Genomic DNA, 20,350 nt, shown 5'->3' on the forward strand with positions numbered 1-20,350 from the left:
GGAGGGTGGTGGGGGGTGGGGCTGGGTGGGGAGGGGCTGGTCACCCCGTGGTGCCCTCATAAAACTCAACGTTTAACCTACTCACGCCGGCTTGTGCCCGCCCTCACAGTTGGGCATATTTGCGGAATACACCATGCCGCCGTTGACCCTGGCCATTGACCGAGCAACCTAACGTTCCTACCAGCTCCCTCCGCAGGAATGTGTTTATTAGGAAGAGAAATATAGCCCCAAAGAGAAACGGAGCCCCCGAAAAGAATGTCGCAGTTGAGCAGCGGATACGATAACATGGTCGAATCTTAAAAAAGAAACAACATTTTTTTATCAAATATTTCACCTGGATAATCCCGTGAAATCCGACGTCTCGTTTGCAAGACGTACGTTAACACGTACGTAGCAAGCATGTTATGACGCGTGTACACACACACGAACATACTTGAATTCTGTAACTAAATCTCCCCTGAATGTGCCCGATCTCGCTGGAGCTTGGAGGTTCAGCAGCCTTCGGCCTGGTTAGCAGGGGTGTATAACGAGGCATCGATTAAAGTCGAACTATACGCTTGCGATTACATTCATTGAATTGCGCGTGTGAGAATTAATACTTTTTTATACACCTTGTATGTTATGGGTTCTAGTGATGCAAGCTGCAACTGGAGTCGGCCTCATTGACCAAAATCGACAACATTCGATTCTGTAATTGGATCGTGCCCGTGAATCATTACAGTGGATTCACAAACGATCGAATATTCAGATGCCTACTGGTGGGTACAATGAATGGGAGGCTGCCTGGGAACAGACCAGGTGTTATAGGCTTGGGTTGCAAGGTGGCCAACAGGTGGCAGCACAGCAAAGGATTCTCAAATCTATCTCTGGGGGAGCTGTGGCTGTAAGCCCCTCTTTCATATGTGTAGTGGATTTTCTCTGCACACCTCAGTTTTAACTGACTCAGTTGAGGCTTTCCTGTGTAAATTAAATGACACCGTTGTTATCGTGGCTGCCATAAGGGAACGGAAGTTGCGGACGCACACACGATGAGACAACCACCAGCTTTATTGCGAGAGGTACACGACGAGATTGTAATGGGGCGTTTCGACGAGCAGGGCGCAAGACGTTGCTTGACGGCACGGAAGCGGCCGGCGAGAGTGAGCAGACGAGCCCTCGTGAGTAATCGGAATGTGGTCGTAGGCGGATGCGACTTCACGTAAACCAAACGGGGTCTGCTTCTTCTGCTCCCCCGTTGCCTCGTAAACTCGGCTCGCTTGGCGCCCGCTCCCCTACCCCCGTGGCGCAAGCGTGGACGTGGCGTGGCACATAAACAAACAAACAAAATCACCGTTTCTGTTAGAATATGGTACCCTTAAAAAAAACGCGTACGCAATTCTCTGCAGTAAAGCTGTAATGGAATGTGCGAGACAGCCCATAACTAGCGGTTGATGGATGAGGCTGCCGCGGCGCGGTTAAGGCCGTGCGGTTGCTACCGCGGTCATAATACCCCCGTGGTGGGTGCTCACGGCCGCAGGAGCAGACAGCAGCAGGAGGCAGCACCACTGTCTTAAAGGCCGCGAAGACGACACCAGGGCGGGTTTCAAGGCGGCAGTCGCCGGCGACGGTCGGCGTGCTCACTTTCTATCGCTAACGAGGGATAAATATCAGGGCAGTGCGCGGGTTTCGCGATGCGTCCCGGCTTCCCTCGGAAAGTATTTGATCCGCGGTGCACTCGTGGGCGGGGCAGCTGTCGGCGAAATGCGGTCTGCATCTTTGAACGGAGTCCTTTAGAGGAGTGCTTTTAAGTCTGCAAGGTTTTGGCAACGCTTTGATCAAAGTGGCGGGTTTTCTCGAGGGCAAGTCCTTCTAAAGGCCACGCAATTTTCACACGAGAGTGTCGCTCGGAGAGTTATTGCGGCTCCCTGCTACGGGCAGTGGTACCGACGTTGCCTATCAAGCTGGACACGGTGGCTAGGAGATGTAAACTACCTTGCCTGGTCCGCAGGAGGTCGTGGGTTCGATCCGGACCCTGACAACGCATGTTTATTTGGAGTTTGCGTGTCTTTATTTCTCTCCCTGTGGTTGTGTGGATTCTTCGGTTTTTCCCTCCACATTTGGAAACTGACATTTGGAGTATTTAGCTTCATTCAATTTCCATGTGATAAGCCGCTTGGATGACCTGTTATTTGTGGCCAGGTCGCTTCTGAAAAACAGCTATATAGCTCAGTGGGGCCTTACCTGGTTAAAAAAACTACTTTTTAATTTAATAGAGCCCAATCGTAGCTCGGCAGTATCCACCCTACATGTCATTAACATGTGTAATTTCATTACATTTGTAATCCGTAATTAAGTTACACTTCCCCAAAAATAATTCGGAATTTGTATCTAAATCACACTAAGTTAATTAGCCATGTATATCTAAATGACATTTTCTCCAGTTATGAAAAATTGGTGTGTAAATTACACGACGGAATATGCTTTGCCCGTCTCTAAAACCCATTACATATACTACAGCAAACACAAATTGAAAAACATCAATACCGAAGCACAGGCAGGATTCCGTGCGTGCATCGCAAGCTTAAGAATCATCGTTTATCTGCGTCATTGCTACTCTAGCCAATGCGTTGCTGGTAACAATTGCCAGGACTTTCCCTGGCTGGCGTGTCTCTGGGCCTACGGCCTGAGGGCCGCACGCGGCCCACTGCCTTAAGCTACGCGGCCGCAGGCGGCCTTCCGCTTCGGAAAAACGATATTTATCCGTCGCTGCGAGCGTCTTTTGTTGTACCAATCGGGTGCCAGAAGGGAATAATGTAAACCTGGAAGCAACGCTGCGTTTATAACTTCAGCTCGCTCAGCCACTTTTCTGTCGCCGCAAAGGCCCACAAGTTGGCACAGTAGGAGGGGGGGCACAGGTTGGTGCATTATGCCAGGCGTCTCAGTCGGTCAACCCACGGCTCCTGGATCTGTCTAATGACCTGCCAGCGCGCCTTTGACGCAGGTTATTTGATTGTCCTGTCTGGCCCTCAGGAAGGAAAAGGTCCCTCACCGCTGGCTGATGGCCTGCACCCTGCCGTGCGATTGCGCTTCGAGGACGGCAATCGCAACAGCGGGCACGGGGGTGGTGGTGCCAGTGAACTAGGGATGAACGATTGATCGATTTCAAATCGAAATCACAATTTAAAACGATGCAATTAGTAAATATTTTTTCTTGGAATTGTTTTATTATTTATTATTATAACTTTATTTATTTAACTTAGCAATTGTGCTATGTTTGATTGTTCTACTTCAATTAAAACATTTTTATAAATACATGTTGGAAGCAATTAATATATTTTAAGTTCTCATCCTTGCATTAGAATATATAGAGCAGTTCCTGTTTTGATGGTATCATGTGGTAATGCTCCATCACATGTTTTACATCTATTACACAGTGAATATTGAACTGAAGCTTGACTAAAATTTTTTTGATCGCGAATGAAATCGCAATCGCAATATCTGTCAGAAAAATCGCAATTATATTCGTTGAGCCCTACAGTGAACCCGGCGATAACAATATCGCCGGGTTCACTGTAGGGCTCAACGATGGGAGGGCTATTCGGACACACAGGTGCAGACAAACTGTGCTTGTGTGCGCGTGTGTTTGTGTTGGGAGTGGACCCAATCCCATCAGTGAGCTACAATAAGCGAGACTGCATTGGCTGGATCATGTAGCCTGCATGCCCAGCCACGCATGCCCAAACATCTTCTGTTTTGGCTGGATAGAGGGGGTTAAATAGGCGTGAGCACGGGCGAGAGAAGAGGTCTGATGTAGTTAAAGAGGATGTGGAGCTGAGTGGTTTTGCATATGAGTCGTACCAGCGCGGTGTCAAGATCAGCCTCGGTGGAGGAGGCTCGTCAAGGACTCTACTGGGTGGAGGAGCGACGCTCACAACGAGGACAGTGCCGGGCCGCTAGATTGCAGATAGCACAGGTGGTGCGTGCACCTGCCAGCCATCTCAGTCAGTCAACCAATGGCACCTGGGTTTGTTCCGTGACCTCCTGCCAGCGAACTTTCGACACTTTACATACCGGCCTCAAAGCGCACCTAGCCTCGCGCAAGCACTGTGGTGACATCACCGTCACTTCGCGGCAAATGATCGCTGTTGTTTTTGGGGAGCGGTGGCGATGTGGTTATTGCAGCACAGCCCTATGAACCCCGGCCATCTGGGTTTGCTTCCCGGCCGCAGCTAATATCAGTGGCGAGCGACATCAGGACTGGTCCGAGGGCCTCCCTTTCGTCAACTCTGCCTCAAATTAATACCCAGCGCTCTCTGTGAACATCAGCACCACGCTCGTAGGCTCAGCGTGGCGCTGACTACACCATCCCATCATGTGCTGTGCCGGCCTTAATAGGTGTTCTCCAACTGCAATTGTCCCTATGAGTCTGTAATATTACATGGGCGCGATGGGGGGCGTGCACTTATGGGGTAGCGGTTAGCGCACTGCGTTATGAACCCGGCGACCCGAGTTCGATTCCCGCTCGCGGCCAACATCAGTGACGGGTATTTCAACCGGTCCTGGGCCTCCCCTAGGTGGACTCGGCATCAAATGAGTACCTGGTGCGGTGTGTAAACATCGCCACTGGGGAAACAAAGGCGGCCGGTCGTGGTGCTGGCCACCCACCCCCTCGTGTACCGTTCTGACCTTCATAGGTGCTCGCTTAACAGCACTTGCCCCAACAGTCTGTTAAGGCTATACGGGGGGATCTTTGTCTTTGTTTGTGCACTTGTGGATGTTTGCGTGTTTTCCATTGTACATCACCGGTATGTATACAGCATTTTTAAATCACCATTTTATGGATCGATTATTCTCTGTCATCTCCATCGGCTGAATGTTGTGGGTGGGGGTTTGTTTGTTTGCTTTGCCCCCTCCCGCCCGCGCCACACGGTCATCGTATGAACGCAAAATTGACGGCTCGCTATTAACCCGAGCGCAGGCATTTTTTTACATCGCTGTGTTAGCAAAGCAGCGCCGGTGTCTTAAGCGTTCGTAAATAAAACCCGGGTGTGGTTTTTATTATTTTTCCACGGCGGCTTCGTGGATTAAAAGAGAACGTGCACTCTTCTGGGGGGGTGTGTGAGCTCATGAGGCTCAGCACCGCTGAGAAACCTGGGTTCGCATCCCCTCCGGGGGGTTCCAGCCACCGCCTGCCATTAAGCTGGGGCTCTGGAGCACATTTAATTTGGTTAAAAAAAATCCAGCTCTGAAAATTAAATACGGTCCGTTCCCCTACAAATGCACGTTGTTTTCGTAAAACGCAAATCGGATGTGACGCGATGATCAATTTATTTAGGTAACACATTTTTGTTATAAAGTGGATATAACGCGATCGAATGAACGGAACTACGCTGCGCGAGTAGGAATAAGCGGGTCGTACGGCTGCCTCCGGCGTCGCGTCGCACAAGGCACTGGGATGCTTCGAGACGCTATCCATGGCGCCTCAGTCTTTGTTCAACCTGCGTTCGCATCTCACATGGTATCGCGGACCAAGCATATTATATATTATTTTTTATTTTTGTCCAAAACGCGGTGTTCTTCAGGAAGGGAACTACTGCCGTGTTATAGGAGAAACAGACTGCATGTGGCTTTGATGTCATACGAAAAAAAGTCACTCTTGTACGCCAAGCGGCTGGGAAAGTGCTGCCCCCTGCTGTGTCTGGTTGCCATTTCTGAAGGGATCTCAGGTAGCTCTGCGACATCCACTTCCACGGGCTTTTCTCCAACATGAAAGGGGTGATGATGCACTGCCCTGCTAGCTTTCTGAAGTGGGTCCTTCATCTCATGATGCCGATAGCGGAGGGCGGAGGAGTGATGCTCACAATGAGTAGAGTGCCGGGCAGCTAGCTTGCAGCGAGCACAGGTGGCGATGCACTGCCCTGCGAGCTTTCTGCGCCGATAGCGCACGTTGCGATTAAACGAGAGAATAAACCGTTCTCGCACACTCGGTGCGCGCGTGGTATTGCGTGAACAGAAATCGAATGGTCTTCTGATTCGGCGTTTTGGCGAATGTCCTCGATTACCGTTAACCCTGCAGCCACTAAGGGGTGCCACACATCATCAAGATGCAAATTGCAAATTAATTCTCGCGCGGTAATCGTGATAGCCCTGGGCGTGAAGCCAGCGCGGCGATTTGCGACGGGATTGTCACAGTTCGTGGTCACAGTTCATGTCGCAGAATCACAACGGTTTTGTGTCCCTCACTCGGAAGGATTTTAGGGGTTTTGCCTATACGGGATGCGCTCGCATCACATCACCGCATCCCATATCTCCGGCACCTTTCGCCATTATCCAAAACAATGAAAAATAAGAATAGGCTTTACCCTGTTTGCCAGAAAAGGGATAAAACCTATTCTTATTTTTCACCACGTCTCATCTCAACCATTACGATGTCCCACTGTTGTGGTTTTTGTTGTTGAGCCTGGGGGGCGGGCGGGGGAGACTGGGATGATGACCGCTCTCTCTGTGCCGGCACACGGTGAACGCATCGCCGGCCTAAACGTGGGCGTGAGTCTGCCGCGAGCGGTGGGGGGTGGCGATGTCCGCAAATGGTTCTTTTTTTTGCAGTTTAAGTTATTTTTGTGAATCGCTTATTTTTTTTAATATCGACCGTCTCGTTCGTGTGTCCACCTCCTTTGGGCCCCATTGGGGGTTTTTTGTGCTGTTTTGTGTTCTCTCCATTTGCCCCCTATCAGCGTATTGCCACAGCATCCTCATTCTTCACATATCGTTTCCGTAATTTGTTCGCGATGGATTCTGACGCTCGCGTTTAACGCGAGTACATGCGCGCGTGTCATGAGCGCGAGGACCGATATTACTTTGAATCAGTTTATCGTTGCGTTTCCAGCGAGCGTGCAGCTGGGGGGGGGGGGGGGGGTGTGGCGGGGGGTGGTCGCTTCACTTGGAGGCCAAGGGTAGCCGGGCCTGCGCTGCGCTCCATATGAGCTCCACCATAATCGAGCTCTTTTCCTTCGTACGGCGGTTGTCCGCGGCGAGTCCGGGAACGTTGTCGGCGACTGACGCGAGTACCGGAACCCTGTTTTAATGTACGACGATTTCAAGTCGGCGTGGAACGGCGCGTACACCACGCAGAGCGACGGTGCCACGCCGCTTTGAGATCGCGAGTTGGAAAAATATTTGACACACGCGTGGAGGAGGATGGAGCCGGTCACGTGACCTTCGGGGGAGACCCCACGAGGGGGGGGGGCACTATTTGTTTGGTTTGCATTAGATTTTGAAAAGTGTGTTCTGGACTTTGAAGAATGTTCGGTGCTTCGCAAAGGATTCTCGCGGAGAAGCTTTCTCGGGTTTGCAAGACTGCACCCCCTCCTCGTTTTTTTTGTTGGACCGTGTGTTCGTAGGGGAGTTCAAAGTAACGCGGCCGTTAAAATGTAAGGGTGTAGCGAATGCTTGCCCAATTGGTTAGATGTTAAATACCATGCAGCATTTAGGAAAATTTACTCATAGTATATTATGATTTATTGTTATTCTCTTTATCCCAGGAAAGCCTCGCCGAGTGTCACGAGGGTCCTGCCGGGTGTTCGGACCAAACAAAGCGGGTGACGATCGCTGTGCGTTTCCCAATTCAGTGACTTGGCAGGCAAGGTTTCCACTGCGGACGGTGACGTTGGCACACAGTGGCCGAGGGACTGCAAGCTAATGGTTGACTTTACCGGTGCGGTGTGAAGCTTGACCCGGGAGTTGATGCCGTTAGCAGGCACGGCTGTTAACCAGTGCTACGCTTCCCCTTTACATCACTTTGTACGTTTGTGTTGAACTTCTTTCGCACCGTACATAGCCGACCACGCTAATCGGAGAGTGCGGGGGAAGGACAACAAACAAAAAGCAGTTATAAAGAAATGAGTTTTAAATGTAGATTTTAAAAGTGCGTGGCTCCAGTGGCTTCCAGGCAGCCACAGAAGTGCATCTGAGAGCGCGCGATGCGGTGACCACCGCCTTTCTAAGACTGTTAGCGAATATTGGAATGATTTTGTTTTGTTTCTTTCAAAACAGACGCTTCGATTTAGCCGACTTGGGCGCTCGTGCTCGCGGCGCTCGACAGGCATGGGTGGTGCACGTGGGCTGGCTCGCTGGCTGCCTCTATCAGTCTCTTTGGCTGGCTGGTGGCCTGGCTCGTGTGCTGGCTGGCTGTGTAAGTGTAGCTGGTTAGTTAGCCAGCAGACTGGCTGGCTTCCATTCTAGCGGGTTAGCAGGCTGGCTGGCTAGCTATGCAAGTGCCTGTTTAGCTGGCTGGCTTTGTACGTCTCTTTGGCTGGTTAGCAAGCGAGCAGGCGAGCTGGCTTTGTGAGTGTCTGTTTGGTTGGCTGCGAGACTGGTTGGCTGTGTACCTGGCGGGCTCGGGGACTGGCTAACCGGCTGTATAGTTGTCCCCGTGCAAGTGTCCGCTTGGGTTGCCGGCTAACCCGGCGAGTGTAAATGCGGCCCGCGCAGACCGCGGCGGCTATTTGCGGTAATTGCTGCCAAAGTGGATTGCGTTGTGGTTGTGGACGCAGCGGAAGACGCTGGGTGGGACCTCCCAGTACTTGACGGGGTTGTCGTAGAGCGAGATGCCGGCATACTGGGCGCGCTTGGGGCTGAACACCGTTGGGCAGAAGTCGGTGGGCTTCACCTCCTTGATCTTGTTGCTGTGCAGGTAGACCACCTGTGCGGATCACATGGCACGGGGGAACTAACTAACTATAACTAGTTATTACACTTTTTTATTTTAACAGATAAGGCCCACTGAGCTATGTAGCTTTTTTTCAGTGACCTGGCCTGGCCTGGCTTCAAATGATAGCTCAACGAAGTGGCTTATCATCACATAGAAATGTTTCGCAGCCAAGTACTCTAAACGCCTGATATTGATTCTACGTGTGGAGGACCCAGAGAAAAATCCACACGACCACGGGGAGAGTGAGACGTGCAAACTCCAAATATACAGCAGGCATCGTCAGGGTCGGGTTCGAACCCACGACCTCCTGTATACCAGGCGAGGTAGTTAACATCTACTAGCCATCGTGGTGCCCAGGTGAGGGAGGTGGGGTCCCCTCCGTGGCTCAAGGGGTTCACAGTGGCCGTGTCGGAGCGCTGAGCCGACGCGAGACGGTACGAGAGTGACCGAATCCTCGGCACGGGTGGAGGAATCGAGCGGTGCAATTGTAGTAGCGACTGGAGAGTGCTGAATCTGGCGCGTGTTGCATTTCTGGTTTAGTGCGTGTGTGTACACATTGAGTGGCTCATTGCTTTGGTGGTCGAATGCTTTCCTGTTGGTTTATGCTGCATTAGTAGTTTATTCTTAATTTGCAGTGTGTGTTTGCCGGTTTGCGTTGCCAGTTTGTGTTGCGTTGGCGGTGTTGTTTGCTGGTAGTGTAATTTATTTGTATCTGTTAGTGGTGTGTTCTGCCTTTGTGGTGGTGGATGCGTTGCGCGCACGCACGTTGAGGCTGCGGAGCTTGGACAGGCCCGGCGGCACGCTGACCAGGAGGTTGTTGTCCAGGTGAAGCTCGCGCAGGTTGCCGCTCACGGCGAGGCTGCCATTCTGCACCTCTGTGATCTTGTTGTAGCTCAAGCCCAGTCTGAGTTGCACACGCACGCCACACGCACGCCACACGCACGCCACACGCACGCCACACGCACGCCACACGGGTCTACACGGGTGTGCACGCACGGCACATGCACGCACACGGGTGTACACGGGTGTACACGGGTGTACACGGGTGTACACGGGTGTACACGGGTGTACACGCACAGATATCCATCACCGATGTTGGCTTCTGATTGGAAATCGAATTCGGTTCACAAGGGTTCACAGCGCAGTGCACTAACTTCTGTGCCACGGCTCGCCCCGACTTACATAAGGCACAAAGACCGATCCTTTGTATATCCTTAACAGACTTTTGGGGCAAGTGCTGTTAGTCAGAAACTCTGAAGGCGCTGGTATGGTATAACAAGGTGGTGGGTGGCCAGCACCATGCCCGGTTGCTTTTGTCTCCCTCGTGGTGATATTTTACACACCGCAGCAGGTACTTGATTTGAGGCTGAGTCGACACAAGGGGTGTCCAGGACCGATTCATGCATGCACGCACACACAGAGGCAATGCAATCACATACACACACACACGTGATAAATCCCAATGTAACAGGACCCTCTTGGGACTCCGCGAGGCTCTCCCAGGTTGTATCACGGCATCTTTGTAGCATGCAGAATGGCTAAACAGAGACGATGGTGGTGGGAAATTGAACGCACGCAGTTTGAAGGGTGGATGGAGGGGGTGGGAAGTGATGACGGTGACGGTGTTAACGATGCGCGCTCGGCTGCGCTTCTCGTGGACGTGGTGATGTAAATGCTACGGCGCTCACCGAAAGAGGTACGGGTACCCGAAGAGGTCTTCATCCTCAATGGCAACGATCTCATTTCCCTCCAGGTGCAGCTCCAGTAGGGAGTTTGGCAGCTCTGTGGGCACAGAAGAAGAGTAGACCAATGTGGCCCAGTGCAAGCCCTTCCGGACGGTTGCAGAGCTTGCACCACCTTTGTCCCGGTTGCGCTGTCGACCTCGCAGCACGAGATGCGTAATTCGCTCGGATGCCACGCAGCTACCTACGAGATCCCTTGAAGTGACCTCTGGTCCACACAGTAGGGGGCAGTACTCTCCCACCCCGCTCTATCACAGAGATTGATAGTTCGTCACCATGACAATCAAACTGATGTTTTCATTCTCAGAGCTGAAATTTGACCAAATTGAGTGCAAAATCAACTTTTGCTGGGATGGGGTTTTCGTGCAGAAATTGTTGCCGCTGAGACCATCAACTTGCTGAGCTCGAGATTTGATTACAGGCGCTCGGCGGTGCTCGCTCAGCGCTCTGACCTCTGAGACATCCGGGCCACCTCGTATCTCCTGCGGAGCACAAATAATTTTTTTCTTGTGCGGGAGACCGGGCCTTTAGCCCACGCCCATGCACATGGGGGGCGCCATCGGCAGACTCCGCGCGTCGCCCCGCGGCGGAAAGCCCCTCGGCGCGCCGGGCACCAGATTGGAGTCTGACTTCGGGGGCCTCCTGGCAGAGCGTGCCGCGGCGGTGTCGTCACGGCAGCACATGGGTCGGCTTTGCAGCCGCGAGCCGTGCCAAGCCACCCTACCCCGCTCACCCTGCCTCTATCCCGCAGCCCCCCCCTGCCCGCTCTCTGTCTCTGTGTGTTAAACAAAAGCGTGGGTTCAGCGCGCAAATGGAGCGATGGTTTTAGCTCGAGTCGCCGTGAAAAGTGGTTCGTAAGTTTCCCGGGATCGTTGGGAGGCAGCGAGGCTGTCATCCAGCAGTGGATAAGAATGTGGAACAAAAAAAATACCGAGAAAAAGCCTCAAAGTGCAAATAAGAAACGTGTAAAGTTTTTTTGAGGAATGCATCAAAGTTTTTATCATCAGTCTGTCGCTCCCGCACAACCGCCCCCCACCCCACCTCACCCACACGACCACAACCAACGCTGCTGTGCCCGTGCTGCGGCGTTGTCGGCGCCTCCGCTCACCCTTGGGCAGCTGTGTGAGCTTGGAGTAGGAGATGCGGATGTAGGTGAGCTTGTCCAGGCCGTTGAAAGCGCCCACCTCGATGCCTGAGCTTGGCAGCGGGTTCTTGCCCAGCTCTGGCGTGCAGGAGGCGAGAACGAATCACACGGCAACTTAGAAGATGCTTGCCCACCCGCTGATGACGATTTACTAAACTCTCCGTACTAAATTTGTTTTTTACCAGGTGAGGCCCCATTCAGCTCACGAAGCTCTTTCTCAGAATGCCACAAATTATAGCTCGACGAAATGGCTTACAATGTGGAACATTTAAAGCAGCTAAAACTCTGTCACGTGTGATGTTGATTGTAAATGTGGGGGGGAAAAACTGGTGGACCCGGAGAAAAATCCACGCGACCACAGGGAGAGAGACACGCAAACTCCAAATATACAGCAGGCGTCAGTGTTGGGATCGAACCCATGACCTGCGTACCAGGCGAGGGATTTAACGTCTCGCCACTGCCTGTGAATGGGCATGAGTCTGCCATAAGTTTGGGGTGGGGGGGGGGTGTGGGGGGCGATCATTGGTGCCGTGCGTAAACCCATTGCTCTAATTTGGGAGTATTTCAGACTTGGCAAAATTTGAACCATGGCACTGGCGCACAATGTGGCCACCTCATTTGAGGTGACGAATTGAACGCTTGACACGTACACTCGCAGCCAATGTTCCAATTCGTAATTGGATGTTGGGGTTCGGCCGCGTAATGATCTGGGTCGGGGGTCTGCAACCAAAGTAACAAGAAAGATAATTTTTTTCTAAATTCGGTAACGCTGCGCAGTTGTTTTTATAATGCGAAGCGGATATAACGCGATGATGAATGTATAAGGGAACACTTTTTCTTTTTATAACGCAGATGTAAATTTGTTGTAATGCTGGATGCTTCTAGATGCTCCCAACACGCCTCAGTCTTTGTTCGGCCTGCGTACGCATCTTACACATTATCGCAGACGGTGCTTTTTACCCTATATTATAGCAGCCCTAAAGAGCCACATGGGACTCCGTAGCCGCAGGTTGCCGAACCCTGGTTTCGGTCATTAGGAACCCTCCACCACTCAACGCAGCTAATCTAATGAACTGTCACGCCGCACAAACGTTTAACAAGGCGACGGATAGTATCGTTTCACCTCATCGGCGAATCGAGTTTTGTCTGACTTCCTGCATCGTTCCTCTGACTCTCCCGATCTTTACCTAATACAGTTGACCTCGTTTCAAGTGGAACGTCGCGTATCTAATTGCTACATTTTATTGCGAGGATCGTTATGCAACTTGCGATATTCATCTCACTCTGGCAACAATAGTTAATAATAATTACCAGCCTGTTGTTAAACGCTTGACAATTCATTATTTTGGCCGTGCTGGTTGGGCCAGGGTTCCTAAATGGCGCAGATTCGACGCAGATCATTGCGCGGGCAAACCCAGAAAATCGACGGCGAATCCCGAGCGAACTGCGCGCACGCTTGCAATGCTCTCGCTCTCTCACCGATGACGTGAAGCTGCCCGTTGTTGATGAACGTGTCCTTGGGCACGCGCTTGATTAAGTTCTCGTGGATCCGCAGCTCGATGAGCGAGGGCGGTAGCCCCGTGGGGACCTCCGTGAGTCGGTTGTGGGAGATGTAGAGCTTGTCCAGGCTCAGCATGGGCGCAAACGCCTTGGGGTGTACCTTCGCTATGAGGTTGTTCACCAGGAACAGCGCCTGCCAGGGTCGCAAGGGAGAGTGCGTTAGCGCCGCCCATCTAGCGGCGGGGGGATTAATAAATTACTAAAACTAAACAAATTTTATTTGACCAGGTAAGGCCCACTGAGCTGTGTAGCTCTTTTTCAAAAGCCACCTGACCCCAATTGATAGCTCAACAAAAGTGACTCGTCGTGTGGAAGTTTATAGCAGCCAAATACTCTGAGCGCTAACTCACCGAAGGACGATCGAGTCTGAACGAAGCGCGAAGCTGCGTCGTGCGAATCGGCGTGGAGGAAACCGAACAAATATTTACGTGTTCGGCACGGTGATGTGTGGCCCAATGGGAGTGCGCCTCCTCCCCCACCACTTGTTGCAGAGGTTCGATTTTCGATCCGGCAGGCCGCCCTGGTCATTGCTGCCGCTATGTTAACCGTAAAATTACTCCGCCATCCACTTCATGGTGGACGTTAAGGTTCCCAACCTTTTGCCATTTCTTAAAAATTGCACCGCGACTGAATCTGTTGAGATGACATGCAACAGCAATCATCCCCCCCCCCCCATCCTGCTGGCAGGACTAATGTCCGTGCTCAAGCCAGCCGCTGAGTTACCTTGTGCCCACAGGGGACAGCTGCCTTTGTGGGTACCCATTCAAAATGGTTTGAACTGAGACAGTGAGATGTAAATCGCTTAATTGCACTGTGAGACTCCCCGGCGTGAAGGAGTTCTGGCCCTCAATATCAAATCGTTGTCGTCATTATTATCCTGATTGTTCTGTTGCTGCTACTGCTCACGTGCAGCTGGGCCAGGCCCTTGAAGTCGTCTTGCTTGATCTCTGTGATCTTGTTGCTCTGGAGGTCGACCATCCGCGCGTCCTTCGGGAGGCCGGCCGGCACCGACTTGAGGCCTGGGGTCGGCGAGAAAGAGGTCGTTGTTCAAGGGGGTTGGGGGGGTGGAGGAGTTGAGGAAGGTGTCGAGTCTGAATTTAATCAGGGGTGAAAGGTCTCAGCAGTTAAAAAAAAGACTAAACTAATTTTATTTTACCAGGTAAGGCCCACTGAACTGTATATATATCTTTTTCAGAAGCAACCTGGCCTCAACGATAGCTTATGTGGATATTTTTGTAGCAGCCAAATACTCTAACACATGATGTTGATTCTAAATGTGGAAAGAAAAACCAGAGGACCCGAAGAAAAATCCACGCGACCGAGGAGAGCGTGAGACATAAACTCCAAATATACAGTAGGCATCAGGGCCGGGATTGAACCCACGACCTCCTGTATACCAGGCGATGTAGTTGACGGGACAAAAGGAATTCCAGACAGTCGGAGCAGCATCAGAGGAAGAGCGACTTCCCACGGAGCGGAACATCGTATTAGCTTTTTTTCTCACTCGCATTTATTGAAAGTATTCTTTGGGTCTTTTGGTAAATTTCACGTTGATAGGTTCCAAGAAAATAACCAAAAATTACGACGTTTCCATTGTAACACAAGCGGCCGTCAGACTTTTTTCCTGATGACGACCGCTTGTGTTGTGATCGAAACGGCATAGTTTTTTATTTTCTTTGAACGTATCTACGTGACTTTACCGAAAGACCCAAAGAATATGAATTCCTGCAGTCACGAAAGCTTTAAATCAAGATTTATTGAAAGTTTTTCGGAAAATGCAAGCCTAGCGATTAGGCGGATGAGGAGCGGCGAGGACATCGACAGGGGGCGGGGGGGGCGCGAACAAGAACGCCGTCGCGCTCACCGAGATCGGAGCACTGCACCACACGCAGGCTGCACTGGCAACCGAAGGGACACCCCACGGAGGGGGGCTGAGGGGGCGCCACGGGGGAGGTCGGCGGTTTGGGCACCACCGGTGGTTTGGGGCCCACCGTCGGACGCATCCCAGGGTAGCCCGAGCCCCCGGGCAGATACCCCGAGTCTGTGCCGTCCCCGGAGAGTTCCAGGGCCTCGTCCGCCGCCGCGAAATCCAGAAAGAATTGCGGCTGGCGCGGCCGGCGCGGCACCGCCGGGCTGCTCCAGCGCTGCTGCTGCTGCTGCCGCCCCGCGCCGGTGCTCATGGCCGCCGTGGCCGCGAGGGTGAGGAGGAACGCGGCCGTCAGCAGCCACGTGGGGCCCGCTCGCGCTGCAACCATGTTGGGGGGGGCGAAGGTCCTCGACGGGCTGAGGGAGGGGAGGGGCACGGCAGGGCGGCGCGGAGCCGTGAGTTCGCATCGTCATCTGGTTTTATTTTTGTTTTATTTTCCTCTTAGTCCGGTCGACGACAATCTGCGGATCTCCCATGTCAGGATAGCGAGATGTGACTGGAGAGACGCACAGAGAGAGAGAGAGACACAATCCGAGCGGCCTCGACCACAATGGCACTTGGAAGCAGCAGCTGCATTATTATCAGGTGCTTCATTCCTGGAGATGGAATGCTGCGGTGCTGGAGTAGGGGGGAGGGGCCAGGGGGAGGGGGGCTCGAACCCCCCACCCCCCGCTCCCCCCCTCACCCTCGGAGTGCCCCCTGCATGAGCGACCTCGCTGGCCGGAAAGCCATTCGTGTGTGATGCGAGCGAGCGTAATTTGTGCAGTCGATTATTAAGCTGCTGAGCTATTTTAATTGGATTTCCCGGGAGGTGCGAGTGGATGTGCGTGTCTGTGCGTGCGCGTATGTATGTGAATGTGGCGAGCGGTATTGTAGCTTTTAGCGTGCTGCGCTACGAACTCGGCAAGCTTGAGTTCAATTCCTGTTCATGGCCAACACCAGTGACGATTAAATTAACCGGTCCTGGGCCCCCCTCCCCCTAGGTCGACCCGGCCTCAAATGAGTACCAGGTGTGGTGCGTAAACAATCCCCCACTGGGGAGACAAAGACGGCCAGGCATGGTGGTGCTAGCCACCCACCACCTTGTGTGCAATGCCGGCCTTCATAGATGCTACTTGCTAAGAGCACTTGCCCCAACAGTCTGTTAAGGCTACACGGGGGGTCTTTGTGCATGCGTGCGTGTGTCCTCGCTGCTCCCGCGTGGTTGCGTTCCGAGTGTTGGAGCCAAGAGGCGCGACACGGCACGCGTCTGCCTCTACCTGCCGCAGCCTGCCCAGCAATCCTGAACCCCCCCCCCTCACCCCGCTCACCCCCCCTCACCCCCCCTCACCCCGCTCACCCCGCTCACCCCGCCTCACCCCGCTTACCCCCCCTCACCCCGCTCACCCCGCTCACCCCACTCGCCCCACTCACCCCGCTTGCTCAGCTCACCCAGTTCACCTCGCTCACCCCGCTCACTCAGCTCACTCATCTCACCCTGTTCACCCCGCTCACCCCATTCAGCCCGCTTACCTTGTTTTACCCAACTCACCTTGGTAACCCCACTCCCCTGCTCACTCCGCTCACCCCGTGTATCTCACTTACCCCGCTCCCCTCTCTCACCTTGCTCACCCCACTCACCTTACCCTGGGACCCTGATTCTAGCTCACCACACTCAACAACTTGGTGTGTGTGTTGGTATATCTGTGTGTGAGTGGGGATGTGTGCTGCACTACGAAACCTGGCCGCCCGAGTTCGATTCCCACTCACGACCAACACCAGAGATTAATTTCTGAGCCAGTCCTGGGCCTCCCAGATCGACTGGGCCTCCCCTAGCCTTTGATGAGTACCTAGTGTGGTGTGTAAACATCGCCACTGGGGAGACGGAGGTGGCCGGGCGTGATGCTGGCCACTCGCCCCCTTCGTGTGCCATGCCGGCCTTCATAGGTGCTCGCTAACAGCACTTGCCCCAACAGTCGGTTCAGGCTGTGGGGGGGGATCTGTGTATGAGAGTGGGTGTGTGTAAGTGGAGCAGTGGTGGAGTGGTTCTCTCATACTGCGCTATGAATCCCGGTGATTCCAAAAACCGATGGCAAATATCTGAACTGGATTTTGGCCTCTTTCGGGTAGAATCAGCCTTAACATGATGAGCATCTCGGTGCATTAAAAACGTCGTAAGGCAACGGACAGCTGCGCATCTTCTCCGTTCCTTAATATGCGCGCACTTAACAGGACTCAGACCCCCAACGGTATGCTGTGGGTCTAGCCGGGTATCTGTGTTCCTCCTTTGTTTGGTGTTCAAATTCGGGTGTAGCCTCTATTCTCTCCGTGCTTGTGTATTCCGTGGCATTTCCCCTGTCTGTCCCCACTCTCTCTGCGCTGTTTGTGTTATCCCCCCCCCCGCCCTGTTGTTCCGGCCCTTCAGCAGCGCTAGCGCTCACGAGCAGCTCCGTTGTAATCTTTGGCAGCCGACGCGAACGTGCGCCTGGGCCGTTCAAGACGGGACTTGCCTTGAGCCGGGGAGGTTTGCGTGAGAGCGTCGAGCGAGAGAGCTAGCGACGGAGAGATTTGCTCGGAGGCATAGGCTGGTTGGTGGGGTGGGGGTGGTTTTGGAGGGGTGCGAGAGCATATTTTTTTCAAGCCCACCACCACTACTAGCACGGCTTTAGCACCGAGCCTCCCCCCCTCGCTCGCTCGGCGACCAACAGGAAGAGGGCGGATTTGCGTGCTCAAACCCGGCACGGCATTTCCATTGCAAACAAATTAAACGAGATAAAAAAATTCTGGAACTTTTCTCGCCGTTTGAATTGTGAGACCCATGCGCTGGCTCGTGCCCGCCGCGTTGTGGAGCCGGCAATGCCCCAGTCGCGCCCTGGGAATCCACGTGGCTTTTGCCGATGATGTTGAGCATCTCGAGGCGAGACGGTACGATTCCCGGCCACGGCCAAATGGCGGTTCGGCGGGCGACGTCTGGAGCGGTCCTGGCACCAGTCTCCGCATCACCGATTTGCACTGACCGGTGCGGTGAAGTATGGTTAAACAACTCCCGTGACCAAAACGGCATGGGGGGGGGGGGGGGGGCCTTTGGCCAGCAGCGGATTAGCAAGGGGCTGTAAATTGTTACCGTTAACAAATGGGTTAATGTCAGCCATGCTGCAGCCACTGGGGGCGCTACCATTCACTGCAGCGCACCGATTGGCATCGCGACAACTCTGCGGAGCTGCTAGCGTCGTGCGGCGGGCGGATCGTCCGGTCGGTGCCGAATATTTTCAGCGATGTTTATTCGTCCCTCCCGTAATTTCCAGTTGTGTTTGCGTTTGGTGGTGCCCTGTTGGGTTCATATATAACTCTGGGTTCTGGGAAACAAACGGAATAAATGGGGTCTTGTTTCTCCAGATTTGTAAGGCACATAATCTGATAAAGGTTGCAAATCTGCAGGCTTTCACTAAAGCCCTGTTTTGTTAGTATTCTCTTACCGCAAGATTCTTACCACGGCATTCTTTAACTCACGCAGAGATTACTCGGCGCCCCTCGCCCCCTCCCGTCGAACAACTTTAGTTTTTCGATGGGAGGTCGTGAGTTCGATCCCGATCCCTTGATGCCTGCTGTACATTTGTAGTTTGCGGTGTCTCTCTCTCTCCCCGTGGTCACGTTGATTTTTCTCCGTGTCCTCCGTTTTTTCCCCTCCACAATTAGAAACACGCGTTTAGAGTATTTGGCAGCTGTAAATGTACACGTGATAAGCCACTTCATTTGGCTATCATTTGTGGCCAGTTTGCTTCTCAAAAAGAGCGATATCCCTCGGTGGGCCTTACCTGTTAAAATAAAAAAAATAATTTACAGTTTTGACCTCGCCGGCACTGTTGAGATTCTTTGTTTGAATCTCGGTTTGTGCCGCCACAATCAGGGTTGAACCGGGTTCTCGAGCGTGGCGGGTTTGTGTGACGTTCTCGGCCCGATCGCCATTGACCGCGCAAAACAAACTGCGGGGTTGCCCCCCGCCCCCGAATGGCGCGCCCCGAAATCCACTTGGGAATCTGTTCCCGTAACATCACTTTCTCCCGAACCGTGTTCGACACAAGGTGGTGCACTGCTACCAAGCGGAGCTCAACCACGACAACTTTAATTGGCAAAACACGAGTTTTTGCACTCTGGCGCCAAACACGGCAATTAAAACGTTCTCCAGTTTCTCTGCGTCTCGGTTTTAATCACCAGCGCCTCGGGTGATGCGGGGAAACCGCCGCTGCTATCTCCTCGCTGCTGGGGTGTCCCCAAAGTGGGAGCACTCGGTGTGGGGGTGGGCAGGACTGGTAGCACCTGGAGGGTTGTGCGTACGTGCATGCATACCTGCGTACTCGCGTGCCGTACGTGGCGACCTCTCCCGGTTTTTAGCGACGGGCTGCCGGCTATAAACCCCGTTACCGAATGAGCATTTTCAAAGCAAAAATTACATCACATTTTTTTTCTATCAAAAACTTTGCGAACAGTTTCAATCAGCTTTGCAAATCTGGTTTGCAATTAAAGGGCTCAGCCTACCTCTCGTAGGCTGAGGTCGGAAAGTATGGCGTGCGTGCGTACCTGCGTGCGTACCTGCGTGCGTACCTGCGTGCGTACCTGCGTGCGTATCTGCTGTACCCGTCGTCCGTTAGATGCGGTACCGGCTTACGGGTCGAGTTTTGCGAGTTTCCTCTCGGCCGCTTGCGACGTCAGAATAACACTGACAACAGCAACACCACCACCACCAAAACAACGATGACAGCAAAAACAGCGGCAGCGACAGCAGCAGGGGCTTACGGAGCGTTGGTGGCGGCTGCGTTGTTTGCGGCGTGCGTCCCGCGTGCGTCTCGGCCCGTTCCCCGTGAGCGCAGTAACTCTGTGGAAATGCTCGCGCAACGTGACGTCGCCTCTTTCCTGCCCTCGTCCACCCCTCGGCCCCTCCTCGACTCCCCTCCCTCCCTCCGTCTCCCTGTACGCTCCCTCGTTCGCTTGCGTGCCACGGAGAGGGAGGCACCGGGAAAGGAGCGGCGGCAGCTGCGCTGTGCGGGTGGAAGAGGGGGGGGATATGGGGGGGGGGTTATGTGTGCACCGCGTAACGTGTGGACTCGACTCGTGTGGAAGAGACTCGTTCAAGAGGCCAGATGAGGTCTGCGCTTTGTGGTGTTGTCTTGAGCGTTGCGGCAGCTGCCCCACACCCGCCCGGCGGTGCGCTCCTGTGCTGTGCTCAAGAGCCAATTACGGCCTGGATCCTAATGAAGTGTTAAATTATAATTGAAGCCAGCCGAGCAAAGGGGAGGCAGGGGGGCAAAGCG

At 53.3% G+C, this 20,350-nt stretch overlaps 2 protein-coding genes across 14 annotated transcripts in view; one reads left to right on the forward strand and one right to left on the reverse strand.

Moving 5' to 3' along the window:
* CENPP (centromere protein P) overlaps positions 1–20,350 on the forward strand; it is a 67,894-nt gene that overhangs the window by 12,802 nt on the left and 34,742 nt on the right. The window lies entirely within an intron of this gene.
* On the reverse strand, positions 1,030–19,963 carry LOC133342735 (biglycan-like). Of its 3 annotated transcripts, none has more exons than XM_061552079.1 (8): positions 19,836–19,963; positions 15,000–15,418; positions 14,042–14,154; positions 13,055–13,268; positions 11,540–11,653; positions 10,378–10,471; positions 9,455–9,593; positions 1,030–8,680 (listed from the first exon to the last, which is right to left on the reverse strand). In XM_061552079.1, the coding sequence occupies exons 2-8, from the start codon at positions 15,388–15,390 to the stop codon at positions 8,480–8,482; spliced, it is 1,266 nt and encodes a 421-aa protein (XP_061408063.1). In that variant the 5' UTR covers positions 15,391–15,418; positions 19,836–19,963; the 3' UTR covers positions 1,030–8,479. The 3 variants fall into 3 exon arrangements, with proteins under 3 accessions (XP_061408063.1, XP_061408062.1, XP_061408061.1); XM_061552078.1 differs by having other exon boundaries at positions 19,644–19,935; XM_061552077.1 differs by having other exon boundaries at positions 19,656–19,934.

This window comes from Lethenteron reissneri, chromosome 15 (assembly GCF_015708825.2).
Source record: "Lethenteron reissneri isolate LAM-NWPU_2019-01 chromosome 15, ASM1570882v1, whole genome shotgun sequence".
Classification (NCBI taxonomy): domain Eukaryota; kingdom Metazoa; phylum Chordata; class Hyperoartia; order Petromyzontiformes; family Petromyzontidae; genus Lethenteron; species Lethenteron reissneri.

What these genes read in the sequence shown, in the direction of transcription:
- LOC133342735 (XM_061552079.1), bottom strand. Translation starts at nt 15,390, where the DNA reads ATGGTTGCAGCGCGAGCGGGCCCCACGTGGCTGCTGACGGCCGCGTTC. An exon ending in GGTGCAGTGCTCCGATCTCG is followed by an intron (nt 14,155 to 14,999) that starts GTGAGCGCGACG and finishes CGCCGACCCCAG; the next exon opens with GCCTCAAGTCGGTGCCGGCC. An exon ending in GCTCACACAGCTGCCCAAGG is followed by an intron (nt 10,472 to 11,539) that starts GTGAGCGGAGGC and finishes CTGTGCCCACAG; the next exon opens with AGCTGCCAAACTCCCTACTG.